Raw genomic sequence first — 22,447 nt, 5'->3', positions numbered from 1 at the left:
ATATCTATATAGTGAAGTTGGAAGGTGTTAAGGGAACACTATCATTCTCTAAAAGAAAAAGAGGCTTGTCTTCTTTCCGTCACTTATTACTCCCCTAAGTGAATATTTAACAGAGAGACGGAGCACCTTTCTCTCGATTTAATATTACTCTCCATATAACTCTCCATTAATTTTGGCATCAACTTGCTGTGTTTATTCCCTCTAATTTACAGTGGCTGATAAGTTCTCATAAACGTTTTTATGAACCACCTCCCTTGAGTGTTAGTTGGCTGAGGAACACAATAACAGAAGCTTGAGCAATCCAAAAAATGCGTCACCAATGTCACCCGAGTTCTAGGGCATTGTTGATAAGCATGCCCTCCATTTCAAAGTACCTGGCAAACCATCGAAAAAAACTTGTGAAAGCCAGAGGAGAATTCCGCATTCACCATCGCTAACTTGTCTGACAAAACTTGTTATGCATGGCCTAGACCTGAAAGGAGGCAGCCATTTGCAAAAGCTTTTTCACTGGGATGTTAATTAGCAAGCCTCAACGGTATGAAGCAGTAATGTTAATAAAGGTAGCGTTAATTTATAGTCTTATCCTGGAACGTTTTTACAGGCGGTTGTTTAAATGTTGCTTGGTTGAGTTGCAGGTCTCTAGTTGGAAGACATCTTGTGGCTAAGAGCACTAGCCTGAGCTGAATACCAAGTCCCTGTGGTGCAGCTGGTTGAACCGCTGTAGGAGACACAGACATCCACGGTGTCCTAGAGAGCTCACATCACTAGTCTGTCTAAATTGTGGTCCGACATGTCCTAATTTAGCCTTTCCAGGAACTAATGGTAAAAATTTGCAGTGAAGCTACATTTGTTATACTGATTGATGTGTTGAAATTACTTGATAATTACACCCTGTCCCTTAACAACTGAACAAAAACAAGAGACAGAATCAAATAAAAAAATGAAGTTGACTAGCGGCAACAATTGGAACCTAAAAGATACCCACCATGAGCACCCACTAAATTTGCCCAAGAGGCAAACAAAAGAAAAACCCACACCAAATTTAATGACAGGAAACAAAACAAAATGGTGGCACAAAACAAAATCAGATACAGGAAAGTTTGTCAAAAAAATCTAAATAGGAAGCACGAGCTAAAGGTGTTAACACCTCTATCTATCTATCTACCACATCTATCAAGACACTGGAGCACTGACCCAGCCACTCTTAAATAGCACCTGGACCAGCACAGGTGAAACATCTTCCCACTAACGAGATGGTAACCAGCACAGGTGTAACACACTGACTGACGAGGTGACACCCATGGTGTGCCCTATGTGCCAGCAGCATACCACCCTGCATACCACTGCTGGCTTGCTTCTGAAGCTAAGCAGGGTTGGTCCTGGTCAGTCCCTGGATGGGAGACCAGGTGCTGCTGGAAGTGGTGTTGGAGGGCCAGTAGGAGGCACTCTTTCCTCTGGTCTAAACAAAGATCCCAATGCCCCAGGGCAGTGATTGGGGACACTGCTCTGTGTAGGGTGCCGTCTTTCGGATGGGACGTTAAACGGGTGTCCTGACTCTCTGAGGTCATTAAAGATCCCATGNGGGACGTTAAACGGGTGTCCTGACTCTCTGAGGTCATTAAAGATCCCATGGCACTTATCGTAAGAGTAGGGGTGTTAACCCCGGTGTCCTGGCTAAATTCCCAATCTGGCCCTCAACCATCACGGTCACCTAATAATCCCCAGTTTACAATTGGCTCATTCATCCCCCTCCTCTCCCCTGTAACTATTCCCCAGGTCGTTGCTGCAAATGAGAACGTGTTCTCAGTCAACTTACCTGGTAAAATAACGGCAAAATAAAAATGTGCTAACGAGCTATACGTGTTAAGTCCAACCTCAAAACATACATGGAAAAAACAAAACTTGTAATAGGAGAGAGGCATTGTGCTGTGAGATGTTGCTTTATCTGTTTTTATAAACCAGGCTTGCTGTTAACTGTACCTCAGCATTTTCAAAGCCAACACTTCTAGATGTTGGGCAAAAGCACAAAACAAATGTTTATATTCGCTCCCTGGTGGTTGGTACCACAGGAAATGGAGTAGGTGTGTTGTCTCCTAGTTGTCAAGCCTCAACATCACATTCTGGGGGGATACAACTGCCAAAAATATGACCAGTCAGTCAATATGGCCGCCCTCCTCGCCACTGCTGTGTAGGGCATCAAATCAAATGTTATTTGTCACATTCAACAACAGGTCTAGACAAACAGTGAAACGCTTACTTCTGGGTCCTTTTCCAACAATGCAGAGTTAAAGAGTCTGGTCACTGCGGCTGATCTCAAGAAAGGAGCCTGGGGGACTTGATAGGCGAGGGTGGAGGGTTGTTTCGAGTGCAATTGGCAGTGCCAGGAGAGATGGAGCCTGCAGTTGGCACCGGCATGGGCTGAGGAATCAGCTGGCAGCTCGTTTGTACTGGGGGGCAGAGCGTCCCTCTACCCGTCTCTCTCTCTCTCTTCCACTGTCTCTCACACTCTCTTTCTCTCTCTCTCTCCTACTACATTTCTCACTCTCTCCCTCCTTCCCTCTTTCCCTGTCCAGACTTAGACTCTCCTCCCCAAGGCAATGTCTTTTCTTGCCATTTTTTGTCGGGGAGCTTGGGTGGCATCACATAGCTTTGGAAAAGCCCGCTCTGGCTCATTTGATGTGTACTCTTTCTAATTGGCACAATGGAAGGATGAAAGAATGGCATCTACGGGATGCCACCCGTGAAAGAAGACTTGATGAGCAAACTGGGGCTGCCATCATGCACAACTCAATCTCATTGGTATTTCAAGCTGTAGTAGATGGTAAGGGAAATGCACAGTACTGTCAGTATGTACATTATGCAGTCTCTTAAAAGGTGGAGAGTATAAGTGAGCAACAGTAATCAACATGTTTACATTGAGCATTTACATTTGTAACACTGGCTAAATGGGAAAAAACCTTAAATGAAATAATGATGGGCTGCCGTACCTTGAAGCCACGGAGTGACAGTTAAGCTTGATGTAAAGCAAAAAAAAATCTGTTCTCTAACCTGAATTTAATGGGGCAAAGTATAATGGAAAATAGTCACAGAGGTTTCGACAGAGTAACAAATTACTGAACAAGAGAGGTGGAAAAAATGCCTTATCTTTGATGGCAGGTCTAAACTACCAAGCTAAATCCATATTTTATGCATTACTTTTTATTTATTTATCTGGGTCATGGTCTAATGTTGTTCTGAGTGTTTTCTCACTGAGCCTGAAACTCACAGATTGAATTGCCTGATATCCAATCAAATCATGAAGCCGATGTGACCAACGCTCAGGCAAGCTAAACTGCATTCTGGGAAAACTTGAGCGTTGGGAAGGTGCTGCTTACAATGCCAGCTGATGCCCCCGCCAAACAAAGTCGCAGAGGTGGAAAATGATTTAACAGTCCTCTGGTCTTAACCTATTTTGAAATCCATTTCATAGTCAAATTTTGTTTTACGATTAAGAAGAGCTTGAGAGACATACATTTGCATGCTGTCTACGAAGAAGAACAGTCAAGATTTTGACATCCCTTTTGCCATTTTATTGTATATTCACTTGGCTGATAGATATGTATTATGTTAGGTTTGTACTAGACACGGGAGCCTGCTGCGGGGAGGACGGCTCGTAATAATGGACGGAAAGGAGCAAATGGAATGGCTTCAAACACCTGGAAACCATGTGTTTGATGTATTTGTTACCATTTCACTTATTCTGCTCCAGTCAATAGAACGAGCCCATACTCCCCAAACCTCCTGTGGTACTAGATCATATACTGAGTGTACAAAACATTATGAACACATGCTCTTTCCATGACATAGACTGACCAGGTGACAGCTATGATCCCTTATTGATGTCACTTATATTTTCTTGAGGCAGATTTTAGAATATTCACATGAAAATCGCCAATTGGATGGAAACCTAGTTAGTGAAAGACGTTTGAGTGTAATAATGAACATTATTCTTTGTCAGCCCCTTTATGAGTGCACTTTAAGTGCCGTTAAACGGGGTATGGTACTAGGTGCCAGGCGCATCCGTTGGTGTCAAGAACTGCAACACTGCTGGGATTTTCATGCTCAACAGTTTCCTGTGTACATCAAGAATGGCTCACCACCCAAAGGACATCCAGCCAACTTGACACAACTGTGGGAAGCATTGGAGTCAACATGGGCCAACATCCCTGTGGAACGCTTTCAGCACCTTGTAGAGTCCATGCACCAACGAATTGAGGCTGTTCTGAGGGCAACTCAATATTAGGAAGGTGTTCTAAATGTTTTGTACATTCAGTGAATATCATAATATTAGTTGTATTTAAAAACAGAACTAGAGTGTGCATGCACCCCGTAGTAAATTACACCTTTAAAGACTGAAATTGATATGATTCAAGATAGCATGAAAAAATGTGGTCTTTCAAGATTCAGCACTGCACACAAGAGGTGAGTAATACTAAAAGGTTGAACATCTGTATTAGGGGTGTCACCGATACCATTATCACAATACTACAATACTACATTTGTCATGGCAAAAAGAAAATCACGATGCAGATTAAACTCTTTGTCTTATAAAAACCTGCTTTATGTCAAATATGGTGTGTTATAAATGGGAAAAGGACCCCAAATGACAAAACTCGTTTTCCTCAAGAAATTACGCCGTTTCATGTTTTATTTGCTTGTCATGATACTTCTGAGTATCATGATTATGGTATCGTGACAACCCTAATCTGCATTTAGACATCATACAACAGTGAGGGACAATGAACAGTGATGGACCTTGAAAAGAGTGTATGACTACTCACCCCATTGGCTTTGCTCAGGGCTTGGAAGTAAATGCTGTAGCTTTTGGCTGGAGAGAGAGGGGGGTTCCAGTAGCCATTGTAGGTCTTGTTGTCACCTACGCTGAAAGGCTGCACCACAGTCAGGTATGTAGGCGGGAGCTCCGCTGCAAAGTAGTGGGGCAAATCCAAGATGGAGGCATTCTTGAAGCTGACCGGGACGGAGAAGCACTCCAGCACGTCGGCCGCCCGCCGCACCTTTTGCTTGCGTTCCTCTTTCACAACCAGCTGATAGACACTGGGGATAGAGCAGAGGGCAAAAGTCCTCATCAGAGGGCTCACCAGGGGCTGTATTTATCAAGCGTCTCAGAGTAGTAGTGCCGATCACAATGAATAAGATTACATGGACACCTGATCCTGTATCATCACTCCAACTCTGCGATGCTTGATACATATGGCCTCAACTCAATGCTGGGTTTCCATAAAAAATGGCTTCAATGTTCATTTAAAAATGTATTCGTAAAAAGTATAACATTTAATAAGGAACCACCTAATGTGTGACTATAGCCATACTGTTGTAAATAAAGTATGGGTTTGTAGTCTGTGTCAGGTCAGTTCAAAGCTTCATACAAAGTATTCCTGAGCAGAGGCAGGAGTGTTACTGCTGCTCTGTCTTAACCAGCCAATGAACAATTCATACCACTCCAAATTGACCACATTACTGTTTTCCAGCATTAGTTTTGCTTTACGAATAGTACGCTAATATCTCCAGCGTGAACTACATCACCTACTGACGAAGCAGACATCTAAAAAAGACATAATAGTGGTAACTCCGCAGAAAACTATATACTATTTTAATTAAGAACAGAAACAAAAATATAAACACTGACTTGTCCAGGGGGAGTGCAACCATTGGGCAGTCATTTCTGTGAGGGGCCAGTAGATGGAAATCTACCCTAATTGGCCAGTGGGAGCTGTCTTCACACTGGCCTTTTGAAAGGCCCTGTCAATTTTATTTTGAATTATACCTTTATTGAACCAGGTAGGCAAGTTGAGGACAAGTTCTCATTTACAACTGCGGCCTGGCCAAGATAAAGCAAAGCAGTGTGACACAAACAACAGAGTTACACATGGGATAAACAAACGTACAGTCAATAACACAATAAAAAAATCTATATACAGTGTGTGCAAATGGAGGTAAGGCAATAAATAGGCCATAGTGGTGAAATAATTACAACTTAGTAATTAAACACTGGATAGATGATAGATGAGCAGAAGATGAATGTGCAAGTAGAGATACTGGGGTGCAAAGGAGCAACAAAAAAAAATAACAATATGGGGATGAGATAGTTGGGTGGGCTATTTACAGATGGGCTGTGTACAGGTGCAATGACCGGTAACCTGCTCTGACAGCTGATGCTTAAAGTTAGGGAGGGGGATATAAGACTACAACTTCAGTGATTTTTGCAATTTGTTCCAGTCATTGGCAGCAGAGAACTGGAAGGAAAGGCAGCCAAAGGAGGATTTGGCTTGGGGATGACCAGTGAAATATACAGTTGAAGTCGGAAGTTTACATACCTTGGCCAAATACATTTAAAACTCAGTTTTCCACAATTCCTGACATTTAATCCAAGTAAAAAAAATTCCCTGTCTTAGGTCAGTTAGGATCACCACTTTATTTTAACAATGTGAAATGTCAGAATAATAGTAGAGAGAACTATTTATTTCAGCTTTTATTTATTTCATCACATTCCCAGTGGGTCAAAAGATTACATACACTCAATTAGTAGTTGGTAGCATTGCCTTTAAATTGTTTAACTTGGGCCACATTAAGTTGTGTGAACGTTGGCCCATTCCTCCTGACAGAGCTGGTGTAACGGAGTCAGGTTTGTTGGCCTCCTTGCTCGCACACGCTTTTTCAGTTCTGCCCACAAAATCTCTATAGGATTGAGGTCAGGGCTTTGTGATGGCCACTCCAATACCTTGACTTTGTTGTCCTTAAGCCATTTTGCCACAACTTTGGAAGTATGCTTCCGGTAATTGTCTATTTGGAAGACCAATTTGCGACCAAGCTTTAACTTACTGACTGATGTCTTGAGATGTTGTTTCAATATATCCATATCATTTTCCTACCTCATGATGCCATCTATTTTGTGAAGTGCACCAGTCCCTCCTGCAGCAAAGAACCCCCACAACATGATGCTGCCACCCCCATGCTTCACGGTGTTCACGGTGTTCTTCAGCTTGCAAGCCTCCCCCTTTTTCCTCCAAACATAACGATGGTCATTATGGCCAAACAGTTCTATTTTTGTTTCATCAGACCAGAGGACATTTCGCCAAAAAGTACGATCTTTGTCCCCATGTGCACATGTGCACAAACCGTTCCCTGGCTTTTTACGGCAGTTATGTAGCAGTGGCTTCTTCCTTGCTGAGCGGCCTTTCAGGTTATGTCGATATAGGACTCATTCTACTGTGGATATAGGTACTTTTGTGCCTGTTTCCTCCACCATCTTCACAAGGTCCTTTGCTGTTGTTCTGGGATTGATTTGCACCTTGTGCGCCGCCCTATGGGACTCCCAATCACATCCGGATGTGATACAGCCTGGATGAGAGGGTTTGTTGCTGCGCCGGGGTGCATGATTGGATAAGGACTTCTTTTGAGCCATTGGACGCTATAGTGGTTGTCCGCAATTACGTCCAGCTATGCCAAGAACACACTTCACAATTATATGCAATTAAGGAAATGTATGTTTCTGTAAAGACTAGGGCAAATTATCCTAGCCTCTAATTTGGAATCTTTCATATGGGATAACTGCTGATGACCAAAGGAGAGTGCACTTTTGTTTTCTCTGACAGCAAATATCCAATTCAAGCTAATGGCTTTCAGACACCAAACAAGTGCAGTGGAAAAATGGCTTGTTTGCGTCTGTGTGTGCAGGATGGACATAACAACATGATGTCTGATCATGTCGTGACCTTTTTTGTAAACAAACATTTCCATGAACCCCTTACACTCGTGGAAATTGGCCTATATGGATGAGGCCAAATTGAAATGTTTCTAACAGAAGGACTATAAAAAGCAAATGCATGACCATAGTAGCAATTGACAGAGAACACTTTGGAGATTATCAGGAAATGATCAGGCCAAAGACGAGGACACAACAGTTCACCTGAAACAAGACTGAATCCAAACATTAAACTGTTGATTTTATGTATATTTTACATTATCTGTACTTTTCACAGAATTTGTCAATAACAAAATCAGAAAATAATCTGGATATGTTCAGTAACATAATAAGAACGAGCATAAACCTTGATACTGTAAATGTCATAAGTTTTCAAATATGGAAATGTGAAGTTCACATTTGGACTCACGAGTGTTTGGTTTGCTTGTTTAAAATTAGAGCGGTATTAATTTTGATGCTCAATGTCTCATCTTTTAGAACACATTGACTCCTCTGTATTTACAGCATTTCCCTCACTCAGACATAACAAATGTGCAAAAGTCGCCCAATTAGCAGGAGGGATGGGAGCATCTTCTTTTATTGCGCGGTGCTCAAGTTTATAACGGTTGTCAGTCAAAACCCATACAACGCTGTGAAGCCGAGAATGTCAGCTCTGACATCATGTTTTGCTTGTTACTGTACAGCAACTGCATTCCAATTTAGGCGCTTATCAATGATAAAATCAGCAATTTTCAACCCGTATTCGAGATGACAAGGTCTGTGAGTGGAAAGGGCTACAGGTGTAGAGTCCAGAGCTTTTATGTTCTAGAGACAATTTAAAGCATTATCTGTATGTGAAATTTAGGCTACCGTATTTACCTGTTTTCAACATGAGGCAATGAAGCCCATGCACATCTGGTAGCACTTAGTGGCATATTTGAAGTGTTTATAAAATTATTTAGTAGTTGATACATCAAATAATTAAATAGAGCATATGAATAATATGTATTATATTTAACCTCTATGATATACAGTGCATTCGGAAAGTATATCGACAATATATCACTTTTTCCACATTTTGTTACAGCCTTATTCTAAAATGGATTAAATAAAATATTTTCCTCTTTAATCGACACACTATAACCCATAATGACAGAAATACATTATTTACATAAGTATTCCGAGCTATGAGACTCGAAATTGAGCATCCGGTTTCCATTGGTCATCCTTGAGATGTTTCTGTCTATATAAGGGGCATATTTGTCTATGTAAGGTCCCACAGTCTATATAAGGTCCCACAGTTGACAGTGCATGTCAGAGAAAAAACCAAGCTGTGAGGTCGAAGGAAATGTCTGTAGAGCTCCGAGACAGGATTGTGTTGAGGCACCGATCTGGGGAAGAGTATCAGAAAATGTCTGCAGCATTGACGGTCCACAAGAACACAGTGACCTCCATCATTCTTAAAAGGAAGAAAATTGGAACCACCAAGACTCTTCCTAGAGCTGACCACCCGGCCAAACTGAGCAATCGGGGGAGAAGGGCCTTGGTCAGGGAGGTGACCAAGAACCCGATGGTCACTCTGACAGAGCTCCAGAGTTCCTCTGTGGAGATGGGAGAACCTTCCAGAAGGACAACCATCTCTGCAGCACTCCACAAATCAGGCCTTTATGGTAGAGTGGCCAGATGGAAGCCACTCCTCAGTAAAGGCACATGACAGCCTTCTTGGAGTTTGCCAAAAGGCACCTAAAGGACTCTCAGACCATGAGAAACAAGATTCTCTGGGCTGATGAAACCAAGATTGAACTCTTTGGCCTGAATGCCAACAACACGTCTGGAGGAAAAAAAGCACTGTAAATCTCCCCAAAAATATATTTTTAGAGGTACTATGAAAATGAAAGAATACTGTATACCCTTATTGCATTTTTCCCTTCTGTAACGGCTTTCGTCGGTAGAAGGAGAGGAGGACCAAAGCGCAGCGTGGTATGTATCCATATTTATTAGAATACTTCTTCAAGACGAACAAAACAATAAACAGACGAAAACCAACGAAGCTACAGTCCTGAACTAGAGAACATAAAACACATGAACGCACGAACAGGAACAATCACCCACAAACAAACAGTGAAAACAGGCTAACTTAATATGGTTCCCAATCAGAGACAATGACAAACACCTGCCTCTGATTGAGAACCATATTAGGCCAAACAACAAACCCAACATAGAAACACAAAACATAGAATGCCCACCCAGCTCACGTCCTGACCAACTGAACAAAGACTAAACAAAATAAATAAGGTCAGGAACGTGACACCTTCAGATATTTAAATTCCATAATGCCTGAAAATATTGTTAGCCCAATAGCAAGTAAATTAGCATTTTCTTTCTAACCAAACTTGAGGTATTCTGACAGTTAACACCTGGACATAACTTCCTTCTGGGATGTTAGGTAGAGCGTAAAATGTTCTAATTCAATATGCACACACTAAACACATTTTCATGAATGTCAATGCGGTTGATGTTCCTAAAGCGGTTAAGCTGTTGTTCCAAGCCAATGGCCAGTAGTGTTTAATTGGCATAGGCTAGTATGTCGTGTCTGTTTCGTCAAGGTGCTCCCAAGTGGCGCAGCGGTCTAAGGCACAGAATCTCAGTGCTCGAGGCGTCACTACAGACCCTGGTTTGATTTCAGGCTGTTTCACAACTGGTCGTTATTGGGAGTCCCATAGGGCGGTGCACAATTGGCCCAGTGTCGTCCGGGTCAGGGTTTGGCCAGGGTAGGCCGTCATTGTAAATAAGAATTTGTTCTTAACTGACTTGCCTAGTTAAATAAAGGTTAAATAAAACATTTAAAAGGTTGTGTTTTCAAAACTTGCACAAAAGGAAATGTTGAATATAACTGTGTTGCTCCGCCAACTACAATACAAATGTAACATGATCCCCTTAATTCATTTTGCATACAAATTGCACTTATTTGAATGACTGCTACTAATACCTCAAAACACCCACCATACCAACAATAATTCTATTTTAAATTTAATAGATTCTGTGGACTTTGGTGAACCATTTCAAGGTTGGGACACATGCGAAGTGGATGGACTTTCTGTCTTGATTTTTTTTGTATGTATATTTCATTTTTATTGGCTCATTCACCCTCTCCGGAGGACAAAACATACTTTGTTTTACATTTTAGTTTTTACAGCTATTTTGCTACATATTCGTTATTCATACATGGCACTTTTATACACAGTATTACATGAGAGAAATACAGTTTGAGATACACATTACACATTAAAAGGTACTCAGATATATACGGTAGACATAATAAATTGCATTTTCAGACCCTTTCTTGATTTCCATGTGCCATATACAGTATTTTTCAACTGTGCTGTGATGTCTTAAATTAATTCTGAAAATGTCTAATTTCATAGTATTCATAGATTGTAAATTAAATATGAATATGTTTGCTAAAGTATTATTATATTAATTGATTGACTAAGGCTTTCCAAATTACCAAAAGTGCTATTTGTAGGGTCGGTTTAGGTGAATGTTGTGATTTTTCAGCCACTCCTGAACCTGTGACCAGAATCAATACCAGAATAAATGATCTAATGACTCTGTTTCTGCAGTGCTGAAATTGTTGTATGCCCCATATATGTAATATTATGTTGGTGGCGAGAATTGTGTATAATTTAAATTTAAAAACTCAGTGTTCAATCAAGTGTTGTTTTGTGTGTCAGTTCATAAACTATGTGCCATAAAATTGGAACTTCGAAAATCTCTTCCCAGGTATTTTTCAACCTGTATGGCGCAGCTGTCAACATTTTGATCCTCAAATGAAACTGATATATTTTTCTATTTATGCAAAGAAAATCTGCAAAATGTGTTTTTTAATTAAAACTGACTATCCTACCAATCCTTGACTTCGGCGATGTCATTTACAAAGTAGCCCCCAACACTCTACTCAGCAAACTGGATGCAGTCTACCATAGTGCCATCTATTTTGTCACCAAAGCCCCATATACTACCCACCACTGCGACCTGTATGCTCTCGTTGGCTGGCCCTCATTACATATCCGTCGCCAAACCCACTGACTCCAGGTCATCTATAAGTCTTTGCTAGGTAAAGCCCTGCCTTATCTCAGCTAACTGGTCACCATAGCAACACCCACCCGTAGCACACGCTCCAGCAGGTATATTGCACTGGTCATCCCCAAAGCCAACACTTCCTTTGGCCGCCTTTCCTTCCAGTTCTCTGCTGCCAATGACTGGAACGAATTGCAAAAATCTCTGAAGCTGGAGTCTTATATCTCCCTCTCTAACTTTAAGCATCAGCTGTCAGAGTAGCTTACCGATCACTGTACCTGTACACAGACAATCTGTAAATAGCACACCCATCTACCTCATCCTCATATTATTACTTACCCTCTTACCCTCTTGCTCTTTTGCATCCCAGTATCTCTACTTGCACATCATCATCTGCACATCTATCACTCCAGTATTAATGCTAAATTGTAATTATTTCACCTCTATTGCGTATTTATTGCCTACCTACCACTACTCTTCTACATTTGCACACACTGTACACAGATTTTTCTATTTTTCTTTTCTATTGTGTTATTGACTGTACGTTTGTTTATGTGTAACTCTGTGTTGTTGTTTTTGTCGCACTGCTTTCCGTTATCTTGGTCAGGTCGCAGTTGTAAATGAGAACTTGTTCTCGAGTGGCATACCTGGTTAAATAAAAAAATAAAAAAATATTTTCTTTTTTTTAAACATTCCCATAATTTCTGTGTGTGTGACACAACTCCACCATTCCTATTCATAATATCATGAATGATCTAGACCCTCAATGAGACTGTGTAGTAATCCAGATTGCAGACTTAAGAGAAAACTTGAGTCATTGGCATACATTGACACGTTTGTTTTAAAGCCCTGGACTTTTAACCCCTTAATATTTTTCTTAGATCTGATTTTAATAGCTAACATTCCGGTGGCTATAACAAATAGAAAAGGAGAAAGTGGACAACCTTGTTTAACTCCTATTGACAGTTCAATACTTTCTGAGAAGTAACCATTATTCACTATTTTACACCTGGGGTTGCTATAAATAACTTTAACCCATTGTATAAGAGATTCTCCAAAATTAAAATAGTCCAGGCATGTATAAACTGAGCATACAAAACATTAAGGACACCTGTTCTTTCCATGACCAGATGAATCCAGGTGAACGCTATGATCCCCTATGGATGTCACAAAATCCACTTCAATCAGTGTAGTTGAATGGGAGGAGAAAGGTTAAAGAAGGATTTTTAAGCCTTAGACAATTGAGGTATGGATTGTGTATGTGTACCATTGAGAGGTTGAATGGCACACAAAATATTTAAGTACCTTTGAACAGGTTATTGCAGTAGGTGCCAGGTGCACCGGTTTGTATCAAGAACTGCAATGCTACTGTTTTTTTCACACTCGACAGTTCCCCGTGTGTATCAAGAATTTTCCACTATCCAAAGGACATCCAGCCAACCTGACACAACTGTGGAAAGCATTGGAGTCAACATTGGCCAGCATCCCTGGGGAACGCTTTCGACAGCTTGCAGAGTCCATGCCCAGACACATTGAGTCTGTTCTGAGTAACCCAATATTAGGAAGGTGTTCTTAATGTTTTGTACAGTGTACACAAATTGTAGTCGTACTTTATCAAAGGTCTTTTCAAAATCTACTATGAAGACCAGGCCTGTTTAAAAAAAAATGTTTCATAGTTTTCATTGTTTCAAGCAATTGTCTTATATTATCTCCAATGTATTGTCAATGTAAAAAGACCTGTCTAATTAGGATGAATAATATCCAATAAAACCATTTTAATTATATGCGCTATGCATAGAAGTGTAAAGGGCTTCCAGTTTTATAAATGGACTGGTTCTTTACACTTACCACCTGGGTCCTGTTTTAGTAATATTTAAATCAGACCTTCTTGCTGTGTATTTGATAGTCTACCATTTTTATAGTCGGTAAAACATGTGAATAGTGGATCTTTGAGTACTGTAACTCAACTGGTATTCCATCAAGCCCTGGAATTTTTCCAGACTGAAAGGAATTAATTGTATCAAGAAATTCCTCCTCTGTAATTTGGCTTTCACACAAGTCTTTCTGTACAGTTATTAATTTTACACTATTATTAGGTAAACAAAGTTATCATTCAGTGGAGATGGAGGATGGAGGAGACTGAAAAGAGAAAATATACTTAAAATATTTAGCTTCATCTTTCAAAATATAATTTGGTGATCAGAAACACTCCGTCATTTGTAACGTGTTTCTGTTTTTGAATTTTTTTATTTAAACTTTATTTAACTAGGCAAGTCAGTTAAGAACAAATTCTTATTTACAATGACGGCCTTGGAACAGTGTGTTGACTGCCTTGTTCAGGGGCAGAACGACAGATTTTGACCTTGTCACCTCTGGGATTCGATCTAGCAACCTTTCAGTTACTGGCCCTAATGCTCTAAGTACTAGGCTACCTGCCACCCCTGTCAATTATTTGTGGATGGAAAATGGTGAAAAATGCCCCAAATACATTTTTAATCATCATCGAAAGTGAAAAATATAATTTGGTGCATTTGAACCATTTTCCATCCAGTTTGCTTTATTTTATTAATATATTACTCTTGATCGTTCTTGAATAAGTTCCTCCAGTTCTTTATGTTTTTATTCTGTGCCTCTATCTACTGTTTTTATTGCCATCCATCTGTGGTGCTAGTTCCACTATTTCCTTTGTTAGTCTAATCTCTTTTGACCGAAATTAGGTTTTGCTTTAAAGATGAGTATTGAATTGCATGGCCTCTGAAGGCACATTCGAAAGTATCCCATACAATAAGGGGATCTGCTGTACCTAGAGGACACTACCGTTCAAAAGTTTGCGGTCACTTAGAAATGTCCTTGTTTTTGACCTAAAAGCAAATTTTCTGTCCATTAAAATGACATCAAATTGATCAGAAATACACCGTAGACAATGTTATTGTTGTAAATGACTATTGTAGCTGGAAACGGCAGATTCTTTATGGAATATCTAAATAGGAGTACAGAGGCCCATTATCAGCAACCATCACTCCTGTGTTCAAATGGCACGTTGTGTTAGCTAATCCAAGTTTATCATTTTAAAAGGCTAATTGATCTTTAGAAAACCCATTTGCAACTATGTTAGCACAGCTGAAACCTGTGTTTCTGATTAAAGAAGCAATAAAACTGGCCTTCTTTAGACTAGTTGAGTATCTGGAGCATCAGRATTTGTGGGTTCGATTACAGGTTCAAAATGTCCAGAAACAAAGTACTTTCTTCTGAAACTCATCAGTCTATTCTTATCTGAGAAATGAAGGCTATTCCAAGCGAGAAATTGCCAAGAAACTGAAGATCTCGAACAACAGGAGTGATGGTTGCTGATAATGGGCAGCTGTACGCCTATTTAGATATTCCATAGAAAATCAGCTGTTTCCAGGTACAATAGTAATTTACAACATTAACATTTACATTACATTTAAGTCATTTAGCAGACGCTCTTATCCAGAGCGACTTACAAATTGGTGCATTCACCTTATGATATCCAGTGGAACAACCACTTTACAATAGTGCATCTAACTCTTTTAAGGGGGGGGGGTTAGAAGGATTACTTTATCCTATCCTAGGTATTCCTTAAAGAGGTGGGGTTTCAGGTGTCTCCGGAAGGTGGTGATTAACTCCGCTGACCTGGCGTCGTGAGGGAGTTTGTTCCACCATTGGGGTGCCACTACCCCTACCACTACCAGAGGCAGCGAACAGTTTTGACTGGGCTGAGCGGGAACTGTACTTCCTCAGAGGTAGGGAGGCGAGCAGGCCAGAGGTGGATGAACGCAGTGCCCTGTTTTGGTGTAGGGCCTGATCAGAGCCTGAAGGTACGGAGGTGCCGTTCCCCTCACAGCTCCGTAGGCAAGCACCATGGTCTTGTAGCGGATGCGAGCTTCAACTGGAAGCCAGTGGAGAGAGCGGAGGAGCGGGGTGACGTGAGAGAACTTGGGAAAGTTGAACACCAGACGGGCTGCGGCGTTCTGGATGAGTTGTAGGGGTTTAATGGCACAGGCAGGGAGCCCAGCCAACAGCGAGTTGCAGTAATCCAGACGGGGATGACAAGTGCCTGGATTAGGACCTGCGCCGCTCCCTGCGTGAGGCAGGGTCGTACTCTGCGATGTTGTAGAGCATGAACCTACAGGAACGGGTCACCGCCTTGATGTTAGTTGAGAACGACAGGGTGTTGTCCAGGATCACGCCAAGGTTCTTAGCACTCTGGGAGGAGGACACAATGGAGTTGTACACCGTGATGGCGAGATCATGGAACGGGCAGTCCTTCCCCGGGAGGAAGAGCAGCTCGCTTGAGGTGGTGATCCGTCATCCACACTGATATGTCTGCCAGACATGCAGAGATGCGATTCACCACCTGGTTATCAGAGGGGGGAAAGATGTCTACACTGTATTTCTAATAAATTTGATGTTATTTTAATGGACCAAAAATGTGCTTTTCTTTCAAAAACAAGGACATTTCTACGTGACACCAAACTTTTAAATGGTAGTGTATGTTATGCAGGAAAAAGTCTATTAAAAGTTATAAATTATTTTGTCTTGGTTAAAAACAGCTTGTCATCCAGTAGGCTTTGATTACATTTACAATATCCCTGCTCACATGGACATTTGGTAAGAGTTATGTGGATGCCAGTTAGATGGTGGTTTGATCACATTCTGTCTCCTATCAACACTTTTTTCTTTACTTTTGGAGCCAGTGAGAAGGACACAGGAAAGTAGTCAAGATGACTAGCTTGATTAATCCTCCTCCATGTACTGTATACTGTATCTCACTAGCTCAGGGTTTTTAAGCCTCCATATATCCATTAGTTCTAATGTGTCCATGATATTCGTGATCTCCTTAAGTGCATGAGGGTGATAGTTTTGTCGTGTGATTATGTGGACTTTGGTCTTTTTAGAGAAAGAACACTTTGGTTGAACCTTGTGCAACCTTGTGTAAGTGTTAACTGCACTATCATGTGTTGTGTATTACCAATTAATTTCTTACTGTGCAGATAAGCAGTAAAAACAACCAAATATACAATCTTCCCAAACACCATTATTTTGTCAATCTGACACCTCCATAATGCTAACCCCCAAAAATGGTTAGGCTTTATGCACGAGTTTCCACATTTGAAGCAGAGAAAAACAGACTAGGTTGAAGTAAACACTTCCAAAATGGAGACACCTGGACATGTAACTAACTTACCGTACTGCAGACATAATGGACCTGACTGAAGTGATGGCATAGTGTGGTACCTGACTGGAGCTCCTCTGGACTGCGCAGGCTTCAGCAGAACTGTGATGGTGGTGTCCGTCTCATTCAGAGGGGGAATGTCTGTCTCGTACTCCGGCATTGATGGGGCTAGTGGGGAAAGATTCAGAGGGTATGAGACAGAGTTGTGTTCATAAGGGCACGCAACGGAAAAAGCAAAAATGTTTTGCAATGAAAAACAAATATGATTGAGTCTGTTTTGTTACTTTTGTTTCCTAATGAACACAACCCCTTTCGAATTATTATCTTTAAAACACACAATCAACACACTTGGTCCCCTGACATCATGAAAATAGTGGATTCAGCCCTGTGATTTCTAAAGCTAATGCACAATAGAGTATTGGCATACAGTCACAGTACCTAAACAGACCATCTCCATCTATGGATTTAAGTCAATGTTGTCCATGTACCCGAACACAAGCGTGTTGGTGTGAAAACCTTGCCCTGTACACGTCACGATAGTGCCATCTCTCTAAAATGTCACGTCTTCCCCAATCTTCATTATCTCCAAAACATTCATAGGACAACCTTGATTAGATAAATCGCAGCAGACTGAAATTAGAAATGGCAAAATGTTCAGGGATTCAAAGAGAATGGTGTTGATGCTGTAGGCCATCAAGGCTCTAGTCTATTGTATGACTGACAACTAAGACAGGGAATGTTAACTTTCAGAGATAACAAGATACATCCTTGATGCTTGTGTTACACCATTTCTATATATGAATGTCATTGAATGACATGGTTCAAATGAATGATGCACAATGATAAACAATTGCTCACTGTTTGGTTGCTATGTTGTGTGAATGTACAGTACCGTTCAAAAGTTTGGACACACCTACTCATTCAAAGGTTTTTCTTTATTGGTACTATTTTATATTATTGTAGAATAATAGTGAAGACATCAAAACCATTAAATAACACATATGGAATCATATAGTAACCAAAAAAGTGTTAAACAAATCAATATACATATTAGATTTTAGATTCTTCAAAGTAGCCACCCTTTTCCTTGATGACAGCTTTGCACAGTCTTGGCATTCTCTCAACCAGCTTCACCTGGAATGCTTTTCCAACCGTCGTGAAGGAGTTCCCACATATGTGACCCGTTTCAGGAAACTATGCGTATGTCGCAAGTCACCAGAGAGGCGTTTGAACATAAAACACATTTAGGAATAAAGTTGTTAAATTACAAGCCTAGTGGGTTTAGCCAAACAAAAAGACAGGAACCTTCCCACTAGCCATGATTGGCTGAGATAATGAGTGGGCACCTTGTGTCTATAAAGTGAGCTGCTCGTTATACGTCGATAATCCTTTCTACTGCAGTTTGTTTGAAAGATATAACGTTAACCATGGAGAACTGCAAATATGTTGCAACTGCTCTCAATAACATTGCTCCCCTGAATTCATTAGGATATAGACAAAGGTCAGTGGGGAAAAGTTGTGATGAACTACTTTCTGGAGAACGATCGTACCATGCTGACTCTCTCTGAGCTGTGCAAACTAAATGGAAAGGATCTGCAGTCTGCCGTGAAGCTTTCATCCATGTATACGGGTACGAGTCTAGCAACAGTTTCAGATATTATACGTTTCTAATTTTGTCCGAAAGTTGTTTCATTGCAAGTTAAAGCTTGCTGTTAGCTAGCCTGCTAAAGTTGGATGGCTGACTTGCTAGCTAACATTGAACCTATTTGGTTAACTTTAGCTAGCTATGGCAATCAGTTTGTTTCACTAGTACTCTATGGATTGGGATTATATTTCATTGTTTAGCTGGCTAGCATGCTAGCTACATGTCTAAACAAAAGACCCTAAGTTAAATTTGATGTTAGCTGGCTAAAGTTAGTTGACGTTAAATGGCTGGCTAGTTAGCTAACATTACGTGTATGAACTGTGTGTAGTGATGTTATCTCAGAATGTCATTTCGCATCTATTGTATAATAGTGCAAAAATATTTATATCTGGAATTCGTCTTTCAGCATCAGTAGAACACGCTTCACTCTCCACCAGTCATACAAGGAGAATGGTCTAATGCCGCCCATCAAAATGAGAGCTGACCCAAGCAAGCACAGGTTACACCTGAAGCATGAGGACTTTCAGTGAGTGGTGAATTTCATCAAAATGCTCTGCGAAGCGTATTACCAGGATGTCACCCAGGACACAAACACTTTGGTGGAAAGCTGTTGCCATCCCATGTGACAAAAGCAGCAATGTGGCGTCTCTACAAGAAATCAATGACTCTAACACTTGGTACGTAAAGCATAAACACGTTTTTATTATTTAATTGACCTCCAACATGATTGGCACTAATTTTATTGATCTCACATGTTTTCTGTATTTTCCAGAGGTAAGTGTAGTTGGGCTGTCTTCCTCCGGGCTGTGGAGAAGATTTCTGCCCCACATCTCAAGCACTAAGCCTAGGACAGACCTGTGCTGGCAGTGCCAGAGGAACAACTATCATGTCTTCAGATCTGCCAATCTGTCAGAAGCTGTTAAGTCAGCCAAGCTGAAGAAGCAAGAGCAGCATCACCTGCTTGTTCAGAGTGAGCGGTCTGTCTACCAGAAGAGGGTTGCTGACGGCAAGACCAACTGTCAAGACCTGCAGTTGTCTCTGGGGGCGCCTACTGAACCAGCAAACAAAGACATCAGGATGCATTACAGCTTTGATTTGAAGTAAGCAAAATGTCCTCCTATATACTGATTAAGGACATAGATGGATAGATATATATACACTCAAATATATATATATATATATAACATTCCCTGTCTTAGGTCAGTTAGGATCACCACTTTATTTTATGAATGTGAAATGTCAGAATAATAGTAGAGAGAATGATTATTTCAGCTTTTATTTCTTTCATCACGTTCCCAGTGGGTCAGACGTTTACATATACTCAATTAGTATTTGGTAGCATTGCCTTTAAATTGTTTAACTTGGGCCCAACATTTCGGGTAGCCTTCCACAAGCTTCCCACAATAAGTTGGGTGAATTTTGGCCCATTACTCCTGACAGAGCTGGTGTAACTGAGTCAGGTTTGAAGGCCTCCTTGCTCGCACACACCTTTTCAGTTCTGCCGCACAAATTTTCTATGGGATTGAGGTCAGGGTTTTGTGATGGTCACTCCAATACCTTGACTTTGCTGTCCTAAAACCATTTTGCCACAACTTTGGAAGTATGCTTGGGGTAATTGTCTATTTGGAAGACCCATTTGCGACCAAGCTTTAACTTCCTGACTGATGTCTTGAGATGTTGCTTCAATATATCCACATAATTTTCCATCCTCATGATGCCATCTATTTTGTGAAGTGCACCAGTCCCTCCTGCACCAAAGCATCCCCACAACATGATGCTGCCACCCCCGTGCTTCACGGTTGGGATGGTGTTCTTCAGCTTACAAGCATCCCCCTTTCTCCTCCAAACATAACGATGGTCATTATGGCCAAACAGTTATATTTTTGTTTCATCAGACCAGCGGACATTTCTCCAAAAAGTACGATCTTTCTCCCCATGTGCAGTTGCAAACCGTAGCCTTGCTCTTTTATGGCGGTTTTGGAGCAGTGGCTTCTTCCTTGCTGAGCAGCCTTTCAGGTTATGTCGATATAGGACTCGTTTTACTGTGGATATCGATACTTTTGTACCTGTTTCCTCCAGCATCTTCACAAGGTCATTTACTGTTGTTCTGGGATTGATTTGCACTTTTCGCACCAAAGTACGTTCATCTCTAGGAGACAGAACGTGTCTCCTTCCTGAGCAGTATGACGGCTGCGTGGTCCCATGGTGTTTATACTTGCATACTATCGTTTGTACAGATGAATGTGGTAAAATGACTTGTGTCATGCACAAAGTAGATGTCCTAACCGACTTGCCAAAACTATAGTTTGTTAACAAGACATTTGTAGAGTGGTTGAAAAACGAGTTTTAATGACTGAGGCAGGCAAAAACCTTTCACCGCGCTGTGTAAAAACAGGGTTGAGACAATTAATTGTAATTTATCTTAATGATCTTTTGTTGTTTGCAGGTGCACTGTGCTTCTATGCAGCCAGGTCCCATCTACCTTTTAACTCCTCGCAAGTGTGGCTTGTTTTGTGTCTGCTGTGAAGGAATACCACAACAAGTCAACTACTTGATTGATGAAGGCATGTCATCCAGTAAAGGCAGTAGCGCAGTCATCAACTACATGCACCATTTCTTCACCAACTACGGAGTTGGGGAAACACGTGTGGAACTGAATTGTGATAACTGCAGTGGCCAAAACAAGAACAAGTTTGTGCTCTGGTATTGTGCCTGGCGGACGATGCACAAGCTCCACCAGAGTCTCGACATTCACTTCCTGATCACAGCCCACACCAAGTTTGCCCCCGACTGGTGCTTCGGCCTCATCAAGCAGCGCTTCAGAAAGACCAGAGTGAACAATTTGTCTGAGATTGTGAAGGACAGCACTGTGACAGGGGTCAACATCCCACAGCTGGTTGGATTGGACGATGGTACGGTGCTGGTGGAAAGCTATGGCTGGCAACAACACCTGACTCCGTACTTCAGGCAGCTGCCACAGATCAAGTACCAGCACATCAGGTGAATATAATTTTCATTGCATTGTATGAGGTTATTCTTCTTATCTAAACTTAGGAGGTGAATTGATGTTGTGCAAGGTTGTAATGTCTTCTACATTTTTTAGTTATTTCCTGTTTTACAGCTTCGATGCTCTGGAGCCTGGTGTTGTTGTCGCCAAGGAGTGTTTGGACTCAGTCGGGACTAGTTTCAGCTTATGCGCAACGCTGACATCCTTCCTCCCATAGATGGTCTGCCTGTACAAGTACCACCTGGACTAGACACAACTAGACAAACGTAACTTTTTGAGAAGATCAGGGAGTTTTGCGACAAAGAGGCTTTGGACATCACATGTCCTGCACCAAAGTCAAGGGCAGGACAGAAACAGGCTCTCCGACTTTTTCTGATATTGCTGTTATGCAAGTAACATGTGGCTGTAGAGACCCATCCACTTTGCAAGATGTGGCCAGTGGTGTAAAGTACTTAAGTAAAAATATTTTTTGAGGGTATCTGTACTTTACTAACTATATTTTTGGCAACTTTTACTTTCACTTCACCGCATTCCAAAATAATTTTTTTTACAGCTTTTTACTCCATACATTTTCCCCGACACCCAAAAGTACTTATTACATTTCGACAGGAAAAGTGTCCAATTCACACACTTATCAAGAGAACATCCCTGGTCATCACTACTTCATTTGATCTGGCAGACTCACTAAACACAAAGGCTTTGTTTGTAAATTATGTCTGAGTGTTGGAGTATGCCCTGGCTCTCCGTCAATAAAACATTTAAATTAAATTCTCATCA

At 41.1% G+C, this 22,447-nt stretch overlaps 1 protein-coding gene across 1 annotated transcript in view; it reads right to left on the bottom strand.

Annotated features, from left to right (window-relative positions):
- LOC112080517 (protein tyrosine phosphatase receptor type T) overlaps window positions 1-22,447 on the bottom strand; it is a 265,993-nt gene that overhangs the window by 124,696 nt on the left and 118,850 nt on the right. The window contains exons 7-8 of the mRNA XM_070442613.1: window positions 17,081-17,186; window positions 4,821-5,094 (exon numbers count right to left, since the gene is read on the bottom strand). Of these exons, the coding sequence (XP_070298714.1) occupies window positions 4,821-5,094; window positions 17,081-17,186 (380 nt within the window). The remainder of the gene's footprint in view (window positions 1-4,820; window positions 5,095-17,080; window positions 17,187-22,447) is intronic.

This window comes from Salvelinus sp. IW2-2015, unplaced genomic scaffold, assembly GCF_002910315.2.
Source record: "Salvelinus sp. IW2-2015 unplaced genomic scaffold, ASM291031v2 Un_scaffold16356, whole genome shotgun sequence".
Classification (NCBI taxonomy): domain Eukaryota; kingdom Metazoa; phylum Chordata; class Actinopteri; order Salmoniformes; family Salmonidae; genus Salvelinus; species Salvelinus sp. IW2-2015.
The sequence above is the reverse complement of the archived record's forward strand: the minus strand, read 5'-3'. Positions and strand labels throughout refer to the sequence as shown.